Source organism: Rhea pennata, chromosome 24 (genome assembly GCF_028389875.1).
Source record: "Rhea pennata isolate bPtePen1 chromosome 24, bPtePen1.pri, whole genome shotgun sequence".
In the NCBI taxonomy this organism is placed as follows: domain Eukaryota; kingdom Metazoa; phylum Chordata; class Aves; order Rheiformes; family Rheidae; genus Rhea; species Rhea pennata.
In genome coordinates, this window is record NC_084686.1 from 7,852,750 (window position 1) to 7,876,977 (window position 24,228).

At 52.3% G+C, this 24,228-nt stretch overlaps 1 protein-coding gene across 5 annotated transcripts in view; it reads left to right on the forward strand.

Moving 5' to 3' along the window:
- Positions 1–24,228, forward strand: part of KIRREL3 (kirre like nephrin family adhesion molecule 3) — a 313,997-nt gene that overhangs the window by 266,278 nt on the left and 23,491 nt on the right. For all 5 annotated transcript variants that reach the window (XM_062594420.1, XM_062594421.1, XM_062594422.1 and 2 more), the window contains 3 exons: positions 12,310–12,467; positions 16,058–16,208; positions 21,820–21,925. In XM_062594420.1, coding sequence (XP_062450404.1) covers positions 12,310–12,467; positions 16,058–16,208; positions 21,820–21,925 — 415 coding nt within the window. The remainder of the gene's footprint in view (positions 1–12,309; positions 12,468–16,057; positions 16,209–21,819; positions 21,926–24,228) is intronic.

Below are 24,228 nucleotides of genomic sequence, written 5' to 3' on the forward strand. Positions count from 1 at the left end.
GTCAAACCAGAGGAGAGCTGCTCTCCTTGCGCGCTCGCTGTTCTTGGATAGGGGGAGTGAGGTGAAAGATCTGGTAGAGCCTCATCATGGCCCTCAAAACAGGCTCCCCTGGGGAATTAAAAGCTGATACGCCATAGCGCATCTTTAATTAAAAAATAATAAAATTTTAATGGAGCACACATTTTGCCTGAAACAATCAGTCAAAAAAAAAGATCAATAACCTATTTAAAAAAAAAAAAAAAAAAAAGAGGGACAGGTTTTGGATGACCCCGAGGCCAGTTTTTGGTGAGCGGAAGAGACCGGCGGCTGCCCGAGGCCCGCGGGAGCCCCGCGGACACCCCGCTGCTCAGCCAACCTCGCAGGCAGCCATCGCAAAGAAAGGAAATGTCGCGTCCCGCGGCGAGTGGACGACCCCGGTACTTAATGAATTATATATCCTCGCCTGGGTGAGCCTGGGAGCACCTTTCGCATCTTGGTGTTTTACTGTTAACAGTTGCTGAGGTGTAAACTGCTCGTAAAGAAAGCACCTTTCCGAATGAATTTATCCGGGGCTGATAGGACACCGTAGCACGCCGCTTTCTTGCGTGAGCGCCCGCGGGCGGCTGGCGTGATGCGCTGGGAGGAGGGTTTTGTGCTGCAGGGAGGATGCAATTAGCTCGACCACACTCGCTTCTGCAGTTGCTTTAGCTCAGCTTGTTTTGTTATCTCTTCCTTCGCAGGCTCTCCAGTCCCTTTTCTCTTTCCTTTCTGCCTTTCATCTGCGATTTCTTTTATCATTGTCAGTAGGGTTTTTTTTTTTAGGGCTAAAGCCCCGGGGCTCTGCCCAGGGCCTTGCTGTGTGCAAACACAGAGCAGGGATGTTGCCTGTGTCCCTCGGAGTGTGCAAGCTCTCTTGGTGCTCCTCTCAGAGAAACCCCCATGCAAAAGCACCAAAATGTAGCAAAATAATGACCAGACCCATTATTTTCAAGATCCTTTGGTTTGGTTTTTAAGCGGGTATCAGGGAGAACTCGTGCCATTGCGACCCTTTTTCTCTACCACCGGATAATTTGCAAGCTGTCGTTGCAAGCTGCTTTAATGGGTCTGGCCGCACAGAGATACGTTCAAAGAAGGACCCTGCGAATGAGGAGCAGCCTGAGGGAATTCAGTCTGAACAGAGATTTAAAGACTCGGATAATTTATTGCAAAAAGGGGATCTGCTAAAGGTTTACGCGAGGATGGATGATCTCGAGAAAGGAGACCCGAAACATCTCCCCGCCTCCCAGGGCAAGGGCACTCCAAGTTTGCGCCGTTGAGACCGAACCCTTTCCGCGTAGCGTGCGACTGAACCGCGGCGCGCGCTGCCTGGCGATAACCGGATTCTGAACGGGCCTAGACACATGTCAACGGTGGGAACATTGTGATTGATCGTGCTACGTTCTGGAAGGGCTGTTTCGGTTTCCTTCAGAACATCTGGCCCTGGCCGGTGTCGGAGATAAGGCATTGCAGCGCATTGATCAGACCCCGTCAGATCGTTCCTCTCTCCGTCCGTAATGATTTGCTCTGCCCTTACTACCTACGCGGCTGAAGGACGGAAGCGTGGCTAGATCTGAACGAGCGCTACGCTGGGCTCGTACCAGCGTGGCTTTGAGGCTAACCCATGACAAAACTGAAATCTTTCCTCAGCGGGGGAATTTCAGATATCCAGCTGGCAGCATCCACCACCTTGGGAGGCTTCGAGCGCTTCAGCCAACGCCTGAGCCCTACCAAAGGCAACCACCTTCCTGGACCGCGGCTAAGATCAGCCTGGCAACATAGAGCTGAGTGGTGATGTCTGCCGAGTCTACAACTTGCGTGACTTAGGGACACGCGTCCCAGGAATTTGAATTCAAGCCCCATTTGGGATCCGCCGTTTAGACAGCGTCATAGATGGGTTGGTTGGTTTGATTTTTAAACAAGCTGCAGTGCACAGTACTTAAAATACAGCCATGGGCTTCATTTCTTGTTTAGTGTAGCATTATGCCAGGTTGCAATTACACTTTTGCCCAAGGAAAACGCAGCGGAGCGCTGACCTAGCAGCCTGTTAGCGTGGTGAGCGGGAGGAGCGCTGCAGTCCTGCGGGTGATAAGCGGCACAGAAAGCGGCGACTCCGGGAGCGATGATTAGTCGGGGGCCGGAGTAGCACCTCCTCCCCTAGGGCAGCAGCACATCTCTCGGCGCGCAAGGCTCCGGCGTAAGAGAGTTTCCAGCGTGGGAGGCAGCCAGGGCGATTGGGGCACGGGCCCGCCGGCGGCCACAGGAGCACGGCTGCAGCTCAGCTACGCGGAGCTGTGCTACCCCATCCTGGAGAAAACGGCCGTATGCCTCCAAGTTGCCGCGTGCAGGCTCGGGGCTGTTGAAGGCGAGGATCCCGGTGCTTTCTAACCTGCTGCCTCTCGCATGCTGGCTGCCCCCGTGGTTTTGAGGCCAGATGCTTTGCGTGGCCGCGGTGCCGCGGAGACGGGAGCGAAGAATAGAGCTGACAGATCTGGGACATGGCAGGAGATTAGTCTCTTTCAAAGCCCTTAATTTAGTTCTGATGGTGTCTCAAACCCGAGGGGGTTCAGCTGGTACCCAGACCAAAGCACGCTACTCCCAGCTAGCCCATGCGCATACCGTCCTTGTCCTAGTGCTTCCAAGAGACAGCCACTACGCAACGTATTTTCATTTCCCCAAGGCATTTCCCTAGCGTGAGCTGCCCTGGATTCCTCAGCAGCAGCAGAGCCACAGATCGGAGCAGGAATCTCCCTGGCCCACCAATGCACAAGTAACTCTGCACAAGGCAGCAGGTTCATTGGTTGGTGCAGAGCCAGCCTCAATAAAATACAAAATGAAAGAGGAGTAAATTCAGACAGGATGTGGACAAAGGGGACTGCAGAGCTGTAGGACCACGTTAGCCTTGAAAGAACGCTGAAGAAGATGTGGAGTCCCTTCCAACCTAAGAAGAAAGTATCTCCGAGGAGAGATCTCCAACTGTTGAACTGCAGACAGGAATATTGCCCTGGCCCGAGCTGATAGGTGCTCGAAATGGGGATGTCAGACATAACTATACTTAATTTTCCACAGGTGCAATGTAGAGATGAGCTGTAAGCAGGACCCCAGATCCAAGCTTCACAGCTGTCCTTATCTAATTCCACCTGAGCGCATCTCCAGCACAGGTACCCATGCTTTAAGATCCTGTGCAGCCTCTCCCTCCCTCTAACCTTGGTCCTTGCTGAAGCCAGTGACAACTGAAGGCACTCAGCACTCGGGAGCAAACATCTGCACCTCAGAGCAAGACAGGTGAGTCAACGGGACTTCTCTCAATCTTCTCGTCATTGCTGCCAAGCTGTAAAGTTGAGATAGGAGCTTTCCTAGCCGCTGGTGGGTATATCCCAATGTGCACATTTAGAGCAGTGTGGGCAAGCTCACCTTCTCAGCATGGAGCTGCCTTCTTAAAAAGCTGCCCACCATCCTGCCTAGCCGCCCGGAGGTGAATGGTGAATCACTTCTTCATCCTTTCCTTGATTCGGTCTGGGGGGTAAAGCCCGGAAAGGAGCCACAGAAACAAATTACGCGTCTGAGAAACTGCAGGAGCAGGTTGTGCCCTACGCATGGGCAGTGGCAGGGGGATTAGTCCCAGCCTCGTTGAAGGCCTCCTCTTTTCTCGCCCCGCTTTCACGCTCATGGCTTTCTCGGTGATAAATCCCAGCAACCGGCTCCAGGCTTTCTGCCTCCTTCCCCAACCCGTGGCTGCAGCTGAGAGGAGCAGTAGTAACGAGCTGCTTCAGGGAGATGGACGTGATTTAAGGGGAAGCATGTGATAAAGCTGTGGCCTTTGAGAAAAACAGAAGAGAAAAAGAAAAAAAACATCCGTTCACCTTAAAAAAAAAAAATCAATCCTCTCTGGCCCTGAATAGGAGAAACTCTTCAAGCTGCCGACAAGGCATGCCCGTGATTTCTCAATCGAGCAGGAGCGCGCCCGGCAGCACGCGAGCGGGCAGCGTTCCTCTCGCCGGCGTCTCACCGGCTCAGCTAGCTGAAACCAAGCACCTGCAAATCCCGGCCGGGCAAGGCTGTGAAAATGGGTTACGGAGCTGGGAACACGAGTTGCCCTCGGGAGATGATTGCTGTGAGCGAGGATGCTTGAGTTAAGCTAGGAGGTGTTGGCGGGTGGGCCAGACCCACCAAAGATGACCATGCCCCAAGCTTCAGGGGAGTCCCGGCCTCCCCTTCCTTTCAGTTGTGCTCTGTATCGCAGCGATTTTGGGGTTCCTCTGGGCTTCAGCTCGTGCTAGCCATGTGTTGGAGCTCCACTTGACCACACAGCGCCGGGGCATTGGGGGCAGGTGCCTGGAGAGCCCACCGGGAGTGTGGCCAGCTACACTAGGTTGTCCTCCTTCCTGCTCTCCTCCCTCCCAAAACATGAACTGTTAAAAAAAAAATCTTTCTGAAAGAATCTGGGACCAGAAAAACCTCTCAGCTTGAAGGAGCAAAAAGGGTTACACGTGACCCAGAGTGAGATTTGGCGGGAGAAGGTGAGCAGGTAGTGGGGAAGTGCAGCTGAGCTGGTGCATTGGGGCAGAGCTCTGCTGACATCGGATGGAGCTGCCTCTGCAGAGCGTTCCTGGGGGCAGCAAATCTGCCTTCTCCAGCAGGATGCCGGAAGAAGTCCGGAAAACATGGGGCTTTTGGTAGCTGGGTGAATACCAAGATAAATAGTATTTCCTAAAGCTTTTTTTTTTTTTTTTTAAGTTGGCAAGGTTTGTTTCCCGTGAGGTTCTCAGTGCGAGGAGGCTTCATGTGTCGTGTTCAACTGCACGGCCGGGCAGAGAGGTGTGGTCGGAGGGAGCGCGGACGCAGGGTGTTGCGTTGGGTCCGGAGCTGGTGCAGAGCTGTGAGCCTCCCCAGCTGGCCGGGCAGCGTCCTCCTTGCAGAGGACAGGAGACATCCCTGCCGGTGACCTCCCCGCATCCTCTGCCTCCCAGACGCACACGCTGAAGCGCCACAAGACAAATAGGGCCAAGAAAGAGATGCACTATTTAAACTTTCATCACTATTTTTCTCCCTGCTCCCCTCGTTTCTTTTGATTTATTTTTTAGCGTGTTTTCCCAGGCTGAGCTGGTTGCCTGTCCTCCGTCACGCCGCAGCAGCCTTTCCGAGAGTACCCGCAGCCGCCCTGCGTTTTTCAGGCTGTCCGTGGCCAGCTCCTTTAGGCAGGTAGGGAGAACCAGGCAGCAGAGCTCCCGCCTCCCTCCTCCGGGCAAAAGAGGACGCAGGAGGCTCTGCCGAGGTTGCAGTCTCGAGGTTGCAAGTGCGGGATGCAAAGGAGAGTCTGGCTGGTTGCTCTTGGAGGGAATACTGCAGCTTGGAGGCAGGACCCTGGGCCCTCCGGCTGAGCCCCCTCGCAAACTCAGAGCAGTCGTTCGCTCTGTCGTGTTCCTTATCTGCAAAGCTCCTCGTCTGCAAAGCGATTGCAGTCCTGACTGCATCCAGTCGGGGAGAGGTGGAACCATGTCAACACGGTGAAGGAGAAGAGGTAGTTGCAGTCCAGCTTCAGAACCGGATCACCAAGCACCACAGTTTAGCCATGGGTAACATCACTCAGACACAGCAAATCTCAGCCTTGAAAGCATTAGACAAACCCTGAAAGTATGTTTATATCCCTCCTAGCCATGAAGAGCTGCTGGAAATCTGAATCAGGAATGTGAAAAGTGCCGATAAATGAAAAGCTAAACATCCATGTAGCTGTAAGCTGCTCTGCAGTTGTTTAGACTCTCACAATCTGTAGCCTTCAGGGCTTGGTGACACAGTGAGACCCCAGGCTGGCAGTCTGCTGGAAAACTACTGCCGGAAATACAATCCCTGTACGGGGATTCCCTTATCCAATATAGCAAGCTCCATCCTAAAAGCAATTTGGTTTCTTCCTCCCCTTGAGAAGCTATTCTAGATACCTGATGAAGCAAGGAACCTTCTTTCTTTCCCATCCTCCAAATACTCTTGCTTAGGTCCTTGTCTCCTCTCTCCCTTCTCCCAATACATTCATAGCTACAATCACAGTGTCTCCTAGCTCTCATTTTTCTAAATTAAACAAGCCAAACTCTTCTGGTCTCACCTCCAAGGAAAGCTTCTGCGTTCCTGTGCTCAACTCAGCAGCCTTTCTCTGTGCCTGTCTCAGACGGAGTCCAACATCCATGAACGTGGCCAAGCCCCCGAGGGCGTTGCAGAGCAGCACCACCAGCCTCAGCAGATTCCTCCAGTGCTGGCAAGGAAGCAGTCATTGGCTTCAGAGAGAAAGCGTCCCCCCGCGGCTATCAGGCAGGGAAAAGGATATGCCAGTCCTAAGCAGAGCTCAGAAGTGATACTGCAGCTAATTAATACTTTGTTCTGCTGAACCTGGCATTAACATCAAGCTTGCTGTTGAGGTCGCCCCATCAGCGTTGCTGTGCTGGAGTCCTTGCCGAGGGCAGGTGCCTGCTGCTTTCAGCAGGGCAGCACCTTCTTGGGGAGACAGGGAGACCGCACAGTCCACAGGCCCAAATCCTCTGCTTTCACCAGTGCTTCACCAGCCAGCAGACCTGCTCTCAAAATGCCCCAGCCTGGAGCAGAGGTTGGGTTTGTGGAGGAAAACACTCTTTGCAGGGTTTGTATTGCAGAGGCTTCGGCACAGCAAGCAGCTGTATGCAGGTCAGGGCAGTGCCTGGGTACAGTCACCTAAAGCAAGCGTACTACAATGCCCTCATAAGCTTGACTTGTCTACAGAAGGCAAACATGCCTCTCTGACAAGCCTGTGATGTGGCATCTGAATACACAAATACTTCACCATGGCCAGAGCAAAGCTTCAAAATCCCTCCTCGCTACAGGAGAGGGTAGGCTGAGCCACCAGATCCCTTCAGGCTGGATCCCCAGGGTTCCCCGTGCTTTCCTCTGCAGCATCTCACTGTATTACTGTAGAGAGGAACACGGGAGCAGGCATGTCCTTGTTCGGCTCCGGTTCATCAGCTGGATGGGGGCCTCGTGTGTTCGCACTGAGAGCCACCTTGCTGGAAGATAGCTGGCCCGTCAAGTCTGCCTGTCCCCAGTCCTGGACCGCAAAGCACTCACAGTCACACGTATCGCTCAGAGCAATCAAATGACAGGCTGCACCCCAGCGGGCTGGGAAGCTGGAAGCATTCCCAGGCCCTCCTGCGATGTTTCAGAGGTAGGTTGTGGCTGAGGACTGTCAGCTTCATCTCTGCATTTGGACATTTTGTGGAAGAGGAGTGAGGGCCCCCTTGTGTGCTGTTGGCTGCGGAAGCTCTGCCCTGGCCCAGCGCCTTCGGTTGAGGGTAACCTCGGTCTTTGCTTTTGCAACTCCTTTGTCTGATGAAGGTGTGAAGGCTTTTCCGAAAGGAGGTTGGAAAAGCACGTCATTTTAGCAGCGTAAGAGGCAGGTGGCGTGGACATTGGCACTTGTAGCAGTAAGTTTGCTATACCTACAAGGCAGCGCCGTGGTCCGGGGAGAAGGCCGTCTGCGTCATGAGCGCTAGCGCAGGCGCTGCAGGGTGGCTGGGAGTGCTTCTGGTCTACGCTGTGGGCTCAGACTCTCAGCTTTTGGGCTGCAGACCACCTCCCAGTGGTTTATAGCACGTCGCAGTCAGTGAGAGAGCATCTTCTGGTCACTGTTGGCCTAAATAACACGTAAGATGAACCCAGAGTCTTGAATACCACAGGCCCTTTAGAGAAGATGAGCTACTTGCCACCGATTTCTCACTCTTCTGGGGACGCTTGCACTGAGCCTCACGTCAGGTGAATCTGACCGGCCAGCAGATTGCTCAGAGCGGTCTTTGGGGGCTGCTAAATATTTGCTTCTCCACCCCAGCAGCTGGGCAGTCATTCCCCGCTGCTGAGCCCTTGGGGTGGTTCTGCTAACACCGTCTTGGAAAGAGGAGGCTTGTTGCACAACCCCAGCAGGAGGGAGATGCCAGCAACAGCAAAACGCGGGCAGCGTTAATTAGGAGGCAGTGCTCGTGGCTGCAGGGCTTTTCGCTTCCTCCACTTCCAGGAGCTGACTTCTCCCTGGAGAATCCCGTTATCTCAGTAACTATCGCTAATAATTGAGGCTCCGTCTGCTCGCCACAGTACTGTCCAGCTGTCTAACGGCCGGGAGCCTTTAGAGACTTCTGTGTTACTTCTTAGTCAAAACTGTAGCGTTAGCCTAGGGTATTAGTTCAGCACTGAATAATTCTGCATGGTCTTGTTGATTACTCATGTGGTTGCACTTTGCAAGGTAGGACTGTTTGCAGGAAGGACTCTAACTAGTCAACTAATTTAAGGAGTTGCTGAGTACATAGTCCAAGAGTAGCATGCATTTATTTATGTTTCTTTATGCTGATGGGCTATAAAATGTGGTTTTCCCAAAACTCTCCGAAGGACAAGGAGCAGAGACCCCAAGCTGTCCTTACGTACTCACCAGGCAGCCCACAGCTATGCAGAACAGATTAATGCCTGTCCTCCCCGAGTTTAAAATATTCAGCAGCTTGTATGTTTTGACAGAAAAATAGGGTTTTGAGAAAGTAAAATGTGCCATGTTTTCTTTAAGTTTTCTCTTCGGTCAAGAAAAGAACAAATCCTCCAGCTGAGGTCCTGCATGCCCTGCTAGAAACATGAAACCTTCTGCAGGGAGGTTTCACGTCCCTTCCCACAACGTCTCGGTACAAATGACCGTTTGGGGCTAATCCATCAGGACTGCGCCTGCTCTCGCCCGTAAGGCGAGGTGCATATCGTCTAGCTCTGCGGTTTGCTCATCGCCTTGAGGACTTGGGTTGAGCCTTCCCGTGCCTCGCCCAAGGCATGTCTCTTACGAGGAACCCTGCAGAGGGCTGCACTCGGCGCCAGTGGGTGCTCCACATTTGTGCAAGGACAGGGTGCAATGCATGGGTGTGCATGCACACGCTTGCGTCTCTGTGCTGTATAAGTAGGTTTGCATGCAACACCGGCCATGCGGAGAGCATGTGTGTCACTGTGTGCATCTGTTGGCATATGCTAACATGTGTAAATAAATGTTTATTCGCGTAAATGGGCCTGTGAATGCGTTTGCAGACAGGTAACTGTACAAGACTGTTTCTCCATCCAGCAGCCACCAGTGACACCCACAGACAGCACAAGCTAAGTTCATCAATCCCTTTTATTCTTTCTCTCTTCAAATTTTCCAGGCATGTGAAGGTTAACTCCTTTTTCTTTGCTGTCAGGAAAGGAAAAAAAAAACCACACACACAACCCCAAACAACTCTTCCTATTTATATCCGGGATTAATCAGAAAGACTAGCACTTCTACATCTGCGTGATTAAAAATTAGGAGACCAGATTCTGTACTGGTACCTTATAATAATAACCAATGCTGGGAGCTCAGGGGATGAATAATGGATCACGGCTCTGTGCTCCTGGCTTCTTGCTTTCCCTTCTTTCTTCCTCTCTTTTTATCTTCCATTCCTCTCTTCTTTCCCCATTTTCCAGGCTGGAGATTGAATGGGGAAGTGATGCATCATCCTTCATTTTGTAGAAGTTAGAGATGTTGAGAGACATTGCTGATTTCTATTCATCAAACCCTCTCCACCCCGACCAGAGCCCCTGGTTAGTGAGCCCGAAGACGATCAATAATTCATGGCTGCGTGAATAACTGGGGGATGATAACCGCTTGTTTGGGAAGCTGTAATCAGGACCCATTCTCTCTCCTTCTCTTCCTCTCCTCTCTCCTCTGGAGCCTCTTATCTCTCTATCACCTCCCCCTGTCTTGCTGCTAATCCAATAGACAGAAGCAGGAGCAAAGCCGTAGGTTAGAAAACAAGATTTTCTGGCACAGGGAAAAATAGGCAGTGCCACGCTTTGCTGCGTGGGGTTGTCCCCCGTCCCGCGATGTCCCCTGGGTTTCACGGGGCAGCTGAAGGACAGCCTGGGCTGCTTCGGGGAGGGTGGGTCAAACCGGTGGCTGCAAAACGACCCTTCAGCCGGTGGGACCAGGCCATTTACAGGACATCGGTCAGGAATATCCAGCATCGCCCTGTGCAAGTCCCTTCGGTTAATTCTGAGATGCTCTTCAGGGGAAGGGTTGTGGGCTGGGTTTTTTCCACGTTTCACAGGATGAATTTCCAATATTTCACAAGCTGAAGTCAAAATCAATTAATAGCTTCAAGGGGCCGGAGGGGGGGAGTGTTGAAAAACATGTATTTCGTTTTTGAAAACAGTATAAATGCATCTGGTGATATGAATGTGTTTTTTAAAAAGTAAAAAAAAAAAAATCCTTACTACTTAAATAGCAACAGAATGAAGCAGAAGTTTCATGTTTTCATATTTCAGGGGCTGGAGCATTTAGAGTAACCCGAAACACTGCTTCTCACATTTTTCACTTTCTTGTAACCTGAAAAATGTACATTTTGGATCAGTGTAGAAAAGCTTTTTTTTTTTTTCCTTTCCCCTAGTTTTTGGGTTCCACCCACTGAGCTGAAAAATCCCATTACTCACAGCATTTGGCGGATGTGTGTGTGACCAGCGTTGTGTGCAACCAGCACATCTGCCTTGCCTACAAATCCTGCGCTGACGCGGGCAGCCACCTTTGAATTGTCGGAGAGCCGTAATCCCTTTCCATCTCGTGAATTCAGCCACGCGCTGGAGAAGCTAGGAACGAGGAGGAATTTTTTTTAGGTATTTCTCGGCCAGCTAAAATGCGCAGGAAGCTCAGGAGCGGAGATGTGTTGGGGGATTTCGGAGCGGTCTTTGCCCGGCTTAAGACGTTCGCTTTGCAAGGCACAGCCCGGTGCCAGCCAGCTCCGAGAAGGGGCAGCGGCACGGGCGGGCGACGAAAGAAGCTTCCGCTTTGGTGAAAGCAGGCGGCTTCCCCCCCAGCATCCTCCTCCTCAGCAAAGCTCTTGAAAAGCAGGAGGCATTTGCCAACTGTTTGGCCTTCCTCCAAGCTGTGTGTAAAGCTCTGGTTTCCTTTTGCACCCTTTGCTCTGATGAGCTCGTGTGCTTGGGCAGAAGGTGCTGCAGTGTCCACCTCCTTGCTCGCCCAAGCCTAAACGTGTTCTCCTGTCCCACAGGGCTACCCACAAGCACTGGTGGTCCTGCCCCCCCCACCCCACCCAGACTGGTCCCTGTGTCCCGTCCTTCCGTCCTGACCGCCCTGTTCATCCACACATGCTCCGTAGGGTATATGTGAGCCCCCGGGCTGTAGAGACCAAAGGCTTCTCTTCGCCTCCAGAGTGGGTCTCGGCTAGAGTAGACCCAATTAGTGTAGCTGAGATGAAAGGTCCTCCCTGCACGATGAAAGAGTAGCCCAGATCTCTAAACTGAATTTCTCATCTCTCACTGTGCTGATGGTGTTCAGAGATGCCAGATCTTATGGGTTAGCCACCAAAAAAAGCCCCCCCCCCCCCCCCCCCCGTTTCCACCCCACCCGATCTCCAGCATGAAACGCCTCCCAGGGCGAGAACCAGAGATGCCCAGGGGCAGCACGATGCCGAGCAAAGCCACAGCCTGTAATGAGGACGCTGGCTCGCCCGGGCTGTCAGGCAGAGGCGGTTTCAAAGAAAGGTTGAGATCTTAAATGTCTCCTTGACACCTCCGGCAAAATCGGCTTTCGCAGAGGCAGCTGCTTAAAAGACTCGCTGCAGCGGTTGGCAGCCTTTCGTACAGCGAAGCGGCTGGGAAGTCGGAGCGTGTGGGTCCTCCAGCCCTCCGTGGTGGAGGGGAGCATCTAGCAGCCGTGCTCCTGATGGCCCCCGGAAGCCGAGCACAGAAGATAACGGGGCCAAATCCAGCCGGGGAGCCCGGCGCGCTCTCCGCCGTTAGGGATTGCCTGCGCGGGCGGGTTTGCTCTCGGCTCTCGCCTCTCTTAGGGAGGAGAGGCCCCGCTGCCCCCGAGGCCTTGGCACGGATCCCGTTTCTCTGTATTTAGTGGCCTTCCATGGGTTTCTCTGCCGCGGGCCTGATCCTTCGCGTTACTGCAAATCTCAGGCAGCGACCTGTGCTGTGCCCCCTCTCAAATACCAGCCGGTTTCTGTCGCGGGTCTGTTCGGGTCTGGGGCACAGCTTTTATGGGAGCAGCAAAAGAAAAGCCAGTTGCAACATACTGAAATGGGGTCGCATCCAGCCACAGTGTCTTTAAAACCATCTGCGTGGGGAGATGTGGGAGATCACGGTCCTGTCTGCTCTTGCCATTCCCCTTATTTGGGCCTTTTTAATGACTTCTAGCAGTCCGGACCCACAAGTAGCAATGGGCACCTAGGTTTAGTACTAGCAAATGACATTCCCTCCTTCGTGCTACTTTCCTTGCAGTTCCTCCAGATGATCCAGTCATTATGGGGGGACCGATCATTAGCCTGAGGGCAGGAGACCCCCTCAACTTGACCTGCCACGCAGACAACGCCAAGCCGGCAGCCTCCATCATCTGGATGCGGAAAGGAGAAGTCATCAATGGAGCCACCTACTCGAAGGTGAGGCAGGATTGGGCTGGGGACACACGCTGAGCTCTTCCACTCTGTTCAGAAAGGTGTCCCAAGCCTGGTGCTGCTCTTCACGCCACGCCAGGACATCTAGGCTGTTCTTCAACTCTGCAGAGCTGAGACTCACACCCCATATCACCCCATGCAACCTCCCTGGCAGAGGGGCTGGGAGGAAAACATGACAGGGAGAACGTAAGAAACCACGAGCTGCCACTGAGAAGGGCTCCACTCTGAACTTGGCTTTTTGTACTCTCTTGTAGCTGATAATTTGCCTGGTGTGTCCTTTCTCCCCTCAAAACCACATCTGGGCATTGCTCTAGTGTTGCTTAGAGGAGCGCACAGCCAGCGCTGACCTGGCCTTGGCCGTAGCAGAACCTCTGCACAAAAGGTTTTTTGCAACGACACGTGTCCCTGCCTCTTAACTGCAATTTTCCATGAAAAATTATCGTGGTTGTTGGCATTTTTTAATTTAAATGGAAAGCCTTTATTGGGTCATAAAGGAGAACATCAAAGAGCGATCAGCAGTGTGCTTGAAATGGGTACCCACATGTTCTCCTGTTTATAGAAGCCTGATGTCTGGTAAGTACTAAAGATTCAGTAACACTTGACATTTTTAATGAAAATTTCTAAAGAGCAAAATTCAAGACACAAAACGGGTCCATTTCCAGCCATTTTTAATGCAAACAACTTCAAAGTTTGGAGTCACGGGCATTCTTCTCACAAGCTCTTGAGATCTTTTATTAAACATTTCACCCTGTGCTACTTGCTGCCTTGAAGCCTCCATCCAGTCTTGCCCCAGCGATATCCCAGTTCGCTTGGAAAAACAAAGCAGAGCTAAAACAGTCTCATCTCTTCTTCCCTGTTGCTCTGCAAAGCACACTGATATCCCAGAAGACAGCTTGAACTGAGCTGCTGTGCTGAGCCTTACTGCTGCTTCCTTATAGCTGATGGGCACGAACAGGGGGGAAAATGGCTCCGTCTCCCCGTGTGCAACACAAGAGGCAGCGCTAATTAAAGCCAGAGAGAACTGACCTCTCCCTCTGCCGATTCAAGTGAAAGTAATTAAAATCCAGGCCATTAACATGCAGTTGTTTAACTTATTCCATTCGCTCCAAGCCTTCCTCTCCGCTGCAAGCCTGGCCCTGGGGAGCTGATGGTTAAGTCCTCTCTCTTCCAGACGTGCAGGTAGTGGGTTGCAGAGAAGGACGAATACGCTTCTCCCCTCCTCACTTCTATTTTTCTGTAGAGAAAGACTTCCAGAGAATCATCCACAGCTGAGGTTTCCGGCTGCGTGGGAGCTACAGGGCAGCTGTCAGGGATGGTCTGGGAGGGAAGCCCTGTTCTGTGCGTGGGGGAAGAGCATCTTCCCGCTCTCCTAGAGAGGCAGAAACAGAGGGTGTTGACTGATCCGGAGGTGTGTAACCAACTCTCCCAGTTCTATCAAAAATCCTTGATTTATTATCGCCCTTCCCCAAAGTCCAGCTGCTGGAATCAGGTTGTGCATCTCAGCCTTCCGTAAAACACCAAAAGTATGTTTTTGGATGAGGTTGCACAAGAGTTAGAATCATGAGCCCCAAAAATCCTAAGAGCTCCTAACTCAAAGCCAGTAAAAAGAAGCAGCGCTGATTATTTCTATTACAAAATAACCTTGCACAGCTGGGGTTGGTAGCAATGATGCAGAACCTCAGCTTCTCCTGCCTTACTGGAAATTTCCATGAGGCCCTTCCACAAATGCTTCCCTGTCTTGTGCCGGGAAAAGCAATGCTCCAGGCCTAGGTGTGCGCAGAGGTGGTCAGCTGGCATCCACTGCCACCAGAACTTGGCATCTCAAACATCACATTCCCCACGTATTGTCACAAGAAACCCTGACTTGACCATAGAAAACATTCTTGGGATTGTCTAAACCTTGTCACATTGAAAGAAAAAAGAAAAAAAAACCTTCAGAAAAACTGCTGGCCAATTGTAGCCATTTTTGGAATGAGAGATTTTGATTTTTGGGGTCTGAGAAACCTTTCCATTTTGAACTTTCCCTTAAGACCATTCCTCAATTTTCTCTTTCAGTTTTTCAAAAGAATCTAAAACCCAACCCAGATTTTATTTGATCCGGATGTTCCAGTCAATCAAGTGAAAATGCTGTTTGGGTTACTGATTGCCTGAAGACATTGGTACTGAGTGATAATTTCTTTGTTTCTCTGAATTTCAAATTCATCAACTGATTAATATATAATCCCAGTGTAATCACAGCCAGGCAGTACAGATTAGCCACATCTGACTAGTAACTCCTCATCCCCTCACCCGATCCCTGTTGAAGGGTTCAGGGAATTGGGGCAGGGGTCCCTTAGGCCACAGGGATACTACAGGATCCTGCAGGGCTGGGGCCTCCTGCAGGGTTTGGAGGTTAACCTGGAGCTTAGGAAAGCCATGGCTCAAGGTCCTGTGCAGCCAGCGCCTACAGTGCTTGTCTTGGGCTTCATGGCATCCTCAGGGGAGCCTTGGAGGCTCCAGATGAGGTTCCTCAAGGAAATTAAGGGTGGTTGGTACACTTAGGGCCCTGTTGATCAAGGACCGATAGGTCTTGGTCTTGCTTCTCCCCAGCTTCTTGGCTGATTGTGGTGACTTAGAAAAACTGTCAGGACCCAAAATACAATCTAATAATTATTGAATGGGTATGTCCATGGGCATTTGCCATTATTAGCAATGGCCAGGAACAGCCACACCTTGAGAGCCCCTGAGGGCTCGAAGGGTTTAGTTTGTCAAAGACACGGATACAGGGTGAAATGATCACAGTCTATATGAACTGATGTGGGGATTAGGTGTTTGATGAGGAAGGGCTCTCTAAGCTAGCGGATAAAGACACGGCAAGCCCCCATGGCCAAAAGTCAACGTCAGATAAGTCCAGGGAAGAAATGAGGCGCCAAGGCTGAGCAGGGACTGTGGTTAACCAGTGCTGTATCAGGCCCAACTGCCATGAAAACCATTGGAAACCCTTCCTCGCACACTAGCAACCACAGCGCTCCTTGCACCGTTCCCCCATATTTGCCCCGATCAGCATGTGCTGTCCCCTTGTCTTCGGGAATTTTTGCAGGATCAGTCCTGCACCACTGGCAGCTGGTGTCACCACTGCCCAAAGTGGCTGTGAACTGCAGCTGGAATGGCCCACGCAGCTTTTCACATTTGCTTTACACAGCTGTAGAAGGTGACACCAGGTTCAAGAAGCCGATGGCCACGGCTCTCCCCTGGCTCCCCCTTTCCTAGGGTGGTGGGTGACACGTATCTCGCTGGAGCTGTGATTCTCGGCTCTAAACACAGCAGGGTTGGAAGGAAGCAGATGGGAGTTAAGTACCCAATTCCCAGGAAAGCGCAGTGAAATTTGTCTGTGTTATTCCCCTAAGGCTTCTTGGCAGATTCCAGCCAGAGAATTGTTATTGCAGAGGCTGCTGTTTGGCTGACAGACCCGTAAGAGCAAGGCCTGGCTGGGTGCACAGAGCCTAGCACAACTCTCCGCCAGGAGAAAGGGGCTGCACCTCTCTCCCATAGGAAGCTGCCTCGTTTCATCTCCGTTTCTTCCCCCCCCCTCACAGACGCTTCTCCGCGACGGCAAGAGGGAGAGCATCATGAGCACGCTTTTCATCGCCCCGTCTGACATTGAGAACGGGGAGAGCATCGTCTGCCGGGCCACCAACAAAGCCATTCCCAGTGGGAAGGAGACTTCGGTCACCATTGATATCCAGCGTGAGTACACAGCTGGCTGAGCTGGCTCCGGGTCCTGTTTGACCCCCAGCCTCCCTGGTGCCTCCGACACTGCCCCCAGGGCTACCCCCGTGGGTCCGACTTGCATGGGTCGGGACCTGCTTGCTGGGGTTTGGGCATTCCTCTTCGCTGGGGTTTGCTGGTGGTGCCATCTGCCCTGCTTTTGAGGGGCTGGTTTGTGCCGTGCACCCTCATCGGGGCCGCTGTGGGGCCTCCGGAGCAGGAATGGATCCCAGGTGGCTTTGGCTGTGAAAGCAGCACTGCTGGACATGACCAGTAGCAGAAATAAGATATTAAGATTTCTGGTTCAAAAAATAGGTGTTTCTAGTCTTATAAGCTATTCAATGGTTCGCTTTTTGTTCTCCAGGTAGCGTGTTAGATACCTAAGTGCTCTGTGGGAATTCTCCCTCCTGTGAAATCCAGCTAGTGTGGATCACCGTCTGATGGGGACAGGTGCATGCTGAGAGCAATATCGCTTACCTTTTACTGTAAATCCACGAAGCAAAATCTTCCTTCCTCAAGAATTCAGCTGGCTGAGATGTTTCACAAGCGTTCCCTCCTCCTCTGCAATAGCTGTTGCTTTCAGGCTCACCCTGCCCTCTCTCCAGCCAGGCTTCATTTGCACACACAATTCCTGCAGCTGTATTTACCAACAATTTGCAAATGCAGGGTGTTCAATATTAGCATGCCAGCTGCTTTCCAGAGTCCAATTAAAACTGGCTGAACAAACTCAAGCACAGCGGAAAATTCAGCATTTAAGACTTCCAGCTTTTGCTGCTGCAAGATTAACAGGCTCTTGGGTTGCTCTATAGCATGTCCTGACAGACCCGACCAGATAAAATGAGATAATAGCATGGGTTATTTCACAGCCGGCAAACAGTTACAATAGCGAGAGACTCACACACATTCCTACAAACAACACAAAGCCGGAGACATCATTACACTGCGCTGTACAGGACGGGGCAGGAAACGTGAGCTGAATCCCCGAGCCGGGTAGAACCTGCTTTCAAAGGAGAAGGACCCAATAAAGAACACCAGTTTCCACTCCGAGCCATTAAATACTCCATGCTGTGAAAGCAATAATAATAATATCCTATCCAGCTATTAAAAGTGTGTTGTTCTTAATGGGGTCTAATGAGGGTATCAATTTCCCAGTGCCGGATGGCTGATGGAGGGATAGAATAATACCGAGATGGATTAAGCAGCCTGTACTGGGGTCGATTTGATCCCCGATGCAAGAGCCTGCTCTGGACGCTGCCCAGTCCATTAGCTCCGCGCGCTCCCTGCCACGCGGGGAAGTGGCTCCGTCGGCTTTGCGTAGAGCTAAAGGTGCTTTCCTTAAAATAATCGCAGGGCGGCAAAATAATCCCTCCCGGGAGCCGGCAGCCCAGGAAATTGCTCCTCCTGCTTTCGTTTTCTTTCGCGCTGAAAACAGCATTGAAAAAGCTCACTTTCAGCCAAGAAATGCCGGGGAGGGGGGATATTTCCTAGGCAGGGCGCATGCGCACGCGCGGCTCGCGGTGCGAGAGACCGTCCTAGTTCAGCTGACGGGACGTCTAAGTTTGGCTCCCAACGATCTCGTGCAGGCACCGGATCTTCCTGCCAAACTTAGCCTGACCCACGGTGAAATAGCTGAGTCATAAACACCCTCTCCTGTCACCCCTCAAAAAAGAGGGAAAAAAGGGAAAGAAAAAAAAAAACAAAAAACCCAGAGCGGAGTCTATAATGGAAACACTAAGCGACTCCAGCTGGAACATCTGTTCAATGCGATTTCCATTGCACCAACCACATCAAAGTCAGCCTCCTGTGAGTTATGTGCCGAACATCACAAGTGGGATTAAAATCATGTTTAATAGTTTGATATGCCATAAACTATTTATACTGCTAGAGCCCAGTGGCTGTATGGAAATTCTCGTCAGGCGTGCCGCGATGGGGAGGAGCGGGGTTATTGCTTAGCCAGAGCCATTTGCTCCACACCTCTGCACACGCGCGTGTAGTTGCTCATTTTTACACCTTTTTTTTTTCATGCCAAGGAAGGATTTGGCTACACCTAGGCACCTAGTGTTTTTTTTTTTTGGGGGGGGTGAAGATGAGCATATTGGATGGGAGGCGGATGGTCTGCAGGCTGGGGCGGTGAGCAAACTGACGGCCGCGTTGCGATGGGGGAGCACCGCACGCCGTGTTTTTCCTTGCAGCGTGGGAGTGGTTTTATTCCCCTTTGCTGTCCCCCGTGGCAAGTGTGAAAGCCCAGAGGTACAGAGGGATTTCAGCTTCTTAGTCCGCTTTAAGCTCCCAATTCCCATTCGTTTCAACCTTTGCCAACGGTCTGCTTTTGGATCGAGAGACCAGAGGTTTTAGCGAGGTTGTCTGTGCATCCGAAGGGGAGAGCAAGGAATTAATCTGGGTTTTACCAAGTCTTGCCATGTTGTTTGGGCCACTGTGCTTGGATAGCGCGGGATGGAGAGGCATCTTGAAGCATCTCACAGCAGCGCGAGCGCCTGCGGCCCGCGGATGTCCCCGCCGCGTCGCCGTCTCAGAGCTGCTGGTGCCTCTCCGATCCTTATTTCCCAGGGACCGAAGCGAAAATAGTCCAAGTGGATGGTCTGACTCGGGCGCGCGTGCCTTGCTCGCTGCAGGAGCGATGCTAGTCCCCCACCGCGAGCGTGCGCAGACCGTGCCTGCGCTTGCACCCCTCCCAGCTGCCTGCAGGTTGGGTCTACCCGATTCCATCGTTCAAGTTAATTACAAGGAGCCAGGCAGGAATTATAATTGTAACCGAGTGGAATTACATGCTGATGACTTACAACTTGTGTCCTTCCCCCCCCCCCATCTAAAACACCCCAAAACACCACTCAGGTGCACACAACCCACACTATTCCGGGCACCAGCGGGCTCACGGGGAGGCACGGCCTTGCCGCCGGGAGCAGAAAGCACGAGCCCATTTGCTAAAGGGCACATCCGAGACTTCAGTTCATTTCCTTTGCTCTTTTCCTTTTCAATCTGTTTTTATTATTATTATTTTATTTGGAGTGCGGGAGGGAGCCGGGCTCGTTTTAATACAAAGAGGCTCCTCTGTAAATCCTCAGCACAGCGACTAACCCATCAAACAATGGGGAAGCTACAATAGAGAAGGATGATTCATACTTAACGAAGGAAGGTGATTAGCTGTTGTTGTATAACAACGGGGACGTGTCAGGCTGCCTGCTAATGAATTAGGAGCCTGCTACATATCTCTGGGCTGTTACATTGGCGAAGCTCGTTTATATTCCCGACTGCGCCCATCGTTATCGTCATTTGAATTGCACGTTTTAAAATGAGATTAGGGTAAATTGAAAATACCTATAATTTCCCCCGTCATCTTTTCCTATCCAGAAGGCAGGTGGCTTCGCTGGCTGGCGAGGAAGCGGGGCACTGGCTGGGCGGATATGGCCGGGCCTGATGAGGTGGGGCGATGGTGGCCGCAGAGGAGGCAGTGTCCCACCCCAGGCAAGCTGGAATAACGCAGGGTTGCTTTGGAGAACCTGGAGAAACAACCGAGGGCTCTCAACATCTCTGTGTAAGGGCAGGCTTTCTCCTTTCTTCTCCTCGCCTTCGGCTTCCTTGGTGCTAACCCTTCCTGTGCCTTTGCACATAGCGTTGTCCCAGCAGCTCCTAATACTCCCAGGAGCTGCCAAAGGGTTGTCTCCATGCTGTGGGTGAAGCTGGTTGCTGTTGCCTTTGCAAAGTGATACCCTGAGTGCTGGCAGCAGGCGTTTGAGAGCCCTTCTTGCCCACAGAGGGTGAGGATGGAGAAGAGCGGTGGCAGTGGGGTTCCTCCCACATCCGTACACCCAGGAAGAGCAAAGGGGAAGAGCGGTTTCCGGAGAACCATGTATCTAGCAGGACCTTCTCTCCTCTGCAGGAGGCTGGTGGCCTCAGCTGTGCTGGGGGAGCTGGCAGGGAAACTTGGTCCCCATTAAGCTCAACACCACCACTCACTGGGCTTGCAGTAGAGCCAAAACTGAACTGTGTCTGAGCCATCTCCAGCCGTGTGACACCAACATCTTTCACCAGCACTGAACCAGGATACTCATCCACACGAAATGTGAAGGGGAATCTCCCCAGGCCAGTGGGTAGAAATGAGCTATCCTCCCTTTGGTCACCAGGGTTGTCCCCCTCTCCCCACCACTGCTCTGTCCAAAGCCTTTTTTTTTATTTTTCTTCTTCCCCCCCATGGTTCAGACCCAGCTTAGTTTGGCTTGCAGATAAAATCCCCGGTGTTCTCATTAATTTTCCATGAGGCTTGCCAATGTCTTCAAGACTTTTTCATGGAGGCAAAGGGTGACGTGTGTGCTGCAGGGTCCAAGCAATAGCTGTTTGGATGGCGAGCTGGGGAGCCCCAAGTGGCTCCCACCTTCTGCAGAGCTGGCACCGAGATCCAGGCCACCCCCCAGCCCTGTCCGCTCGGATGCTGATGAGGCGGGTGGCCGTGTTGTCCTCCGGCCCACAGAACGTGCTCAGCCACATCTGTTCCCCGTGGCCCAACCGGTGGGGCTGCTGCTGAGATGTTCGGGAAGAGCAGCGAGGCAGCAGGTCGAGGTGAGCACGTAGCGCGTCCTGTTCGAGGATGCGGTTTCACAGGTGCCGTGGCAGACTTCAGTGCACGCCTGGCCCGAGGAGCTGGCCTCCCGCCCGCGCTGAGGCCCCAGCGTGGTTTGCAGCAGGACAGCTCGTTCTGTGGGTGGCATCTCAGCCTTCTAGAAAACCTATTGACCCAGCTGTTTGGTTCTGCTTTCGTTAGGTTTTCTTTTTTAACTGATTTCTCTGGGAATTGCTGCGTAGAGCATGATCCTGGGTCTCTCTAGCACTGTCCTGTCCAACAGCGACCTGTAACGGTGCCTCAGGGAAGACAGAGAAGCTCCAAAACGCCTCAGGAAGTTTTTTCTTCTCTCAAATGAGGTCTCATCCTTAAAACCTGAAGCTGGAAGTGTAACACCCTCCCTGAGATACCATGAAAAATTAAAACAACTCTGGATACTCTTACTTTGCACCTGAACGTCCCCACCTTTTCTCGTTTGCTTGCTTTCATCGGTTTTCTTCCAAATTTTGTTTGCCGCTAAAGCATTTAGATGCTTGTCATGTAAAAGGAGAAGAGAACCAGAGCACGAGCCGGAGGAACCGAAAGGCCTGTGACACCAGTAAGGACTTGCCAGCGATGATTAGGCTGATGAAAGAGCAGAAATGCCACTTTCAAATTAACAGATGCACAAAAGATCGTCGTGGCACAGTGAGATATTAAATGGGAGCGTTTCAGAGCGGACCAGCTTATTTCCTTCAAGGGGAATCAGAGCCTGCACCGCCGTTTGGGAAGCGAAACGCTGCGTCGAAGGGCCCGCTCGGCGCGGCAGCCTGGCGGGTTGGTGCGGGGAGGCGGTGGATGCGAGCACCCTTGAGCACGAAGGCGTCTCGGCACGGGGGTTGCCTTGTTTTCTCACGACTTGAGTTTTGCTTTGCAGGTCTGGGAACCCTGGGGAGCCTGGCGGTCAATGTGGGCAGTGGGAATTTCGGCTGTGACCTTGCGGGCGCTCACCGGCTGGTCGCTGGCTCTTTGCAGACCCGCCGCTGGTGAACTTGTCCGTGGAGCCGCAGCCGGTCCTAGAGGATAACACTGTCAAGTTCCACTGCTCCGCCAAGGCGAACCCTGCCGTCACCCAGTACAGGTAAGCTGGCCGTCCCGCTCGCCGTCCCGCACGTCAGCTCCAGCCCTCCCCTGCAGAGCCCTTCATATCGCCCGCCCCAAGCAGAGCTACTCCTTCCAGGTGACCCAAGGGTGCTCAGTGGCTCTGAACGCAATTTCCAGCAGTTATTCCACTTGCTCCCATATTTACTGCCACCTGGCATTTATTCTAGCTCGCTGCCATCGCCGCTGCTGCCCTCCCCAGGCTGGGCTTAGATGTAGCTCATCTGGCCGGTGGATGCAACCGTTGGAGCCAGACAGCCGCTGACCCTGGTAGAGCAGCACAGACCTGCTCTGGCATCGTTGTCCTGCTGCTGAGGACTGCAGAGCTGCCTGGCTCCACCATACTGTTCTTGCCTTGATGTTGTTATATTTTAAGAGGCTCCAGTCGCTTCCCCATTAGGCCGTCTGGTACACTTTGCTGCATGCAGAGATTCACTGGTGCTTTAGAGAGGATTAGAGGCCTGGCACGGAGTTGGCAGAGCCATCTGTTTGGGGACATAACTAGCAAAAACGCGCCAAGTGAAAACTCTATTATGGGAAAATTCTTCTTTTTTTTTTTTCCTGCATCATAGTTTATGTTTTGAACAGTACAACTTCATTAACTTCTGCATGTAACCCCTAAGCACCTGCCCCAGGCCTCTCTAACCCGCCCAAGTCTGGAACAGAGCCCGGGTGGGAGATGTGAGCCGGAGGCCTGGGCTGGAGAAGCGGTGGGACATGAGCGATGTGCAAGAAAGTCTCCCTGTGGCTCCTGAGTGGTGCTGCCAAGATCCTCTTACTGGCTGTGTACGGACCTGGGGGCGGGCTGCAGTCACTGCATACGCCACAGGTCTCAGACAAAGCTTCTAGCTTTGGAAATCCCATTATTTGTAGCCAACTGCTCTCTACCCACTAAGCCTCATCCCTTACTGGTTTTGAGCTGGGGGAGCTTGCAAGACACAAAACTTGAAGTCAAACCCACCATCTCCCTCTGCTGTAACCCCCAGCCCTCCCTTCCTAAGGTATCTAGGTATCAAGCCATTTCTCACCCCCAACCCGTGGTATCCAGGCCCCTTTTCCTTCCTGGCCAACCCTGTATTGAGACAGAGGACGTAGCCGGAGGGTTCTGGCGCGTCGTTTCTCTGCAAGACGCCCTCACCCTCTGCCGCAGCTGGGGCAACGGCAGATTGCTGCTGGTCTTGTTCTGACAAGCAGGTGGGAAGGAAGGGGTCATCACTGCCAGCTGGAGTCTTCATTCAGCGCCCCACCGCTGGCCGTGGTGAGCTCAGAGCAGGGCATGGGTGGTTGAAGGGTTCGTGTTGGCACTGATGAGGCCGTCGCGGAGGGAGAGTGGCAGGAGGAAGCTGTGCTGCTTGAAACTGCAGTAGCTACGGGCAGAAGGTGATGCATGGGGACTCCCAGCTTGCACCCCCCGCCCATGCCAAGTGGCCTCCCTTGATCGAGACTCGCCGGGGGCAGGGAATAACGAGCAGGATCACAGCCTTGGTCGCATCCTGCAGCAGTGGGACTCACTACTCATTATATTGCGTTCAAAGACGCTGTCTCGTTTGCTGCGGAGGGTGAGCAGATGACTGCACAGAGTCACTGCCATGGGCCCTTGGATTTCTGGCCCAGCAATACTCACGGAGTCTGATGGTAACTACTAGTATTAAGAAACACCCTATCCCTCCAAGGTTGCTCCGACTAGGCAAACAAAAAGATTTGGAAAGAGGTGTGGGTTGTCATCACACCTCAACATAAGAGAGCATCTTACTCAGCCTCCTGGCTCCAGCCCTGTGCCTGCTCTTGGTCAGGACAGCCCTTGTCGGAGCCAACATGGAGACGTTTCACAGCAATCACGTATACTCGTGTCCCACCGCTGTAATCAGCCGTTCATCACTGCTGACTTGAAGTTACGTGCATGTACACGAATGCATGCAATCAGTTATGTTTTTGCAACAGCAGCAGTTTATAATAACGGAGGAGGCACCTCCGGGGACAGGTTACCATGACCCACCTCCTGTTAGACTCGTACAGCTTAATTAGTGCAATCGAGTTTGCTGGTAGGAATGATTCCTTCCGGCTGGGTATCTGTTATCAGCACAGCAAAGCAATAATTGCATTCCTAGTTACACAGAAGAGTTATTAATTTGAGAAGTCAATTAATGTCAAAGATACAAATAGCCCTGTTTTCATATTTACAGTTAGGAAGAAAAAAGAAGCGTGTGACAACCTGGGGAAATACCTGGGTGAACTTCCCACGCACATGTTACACCTTGATTGCTTCTTATACAGTCCACAGCA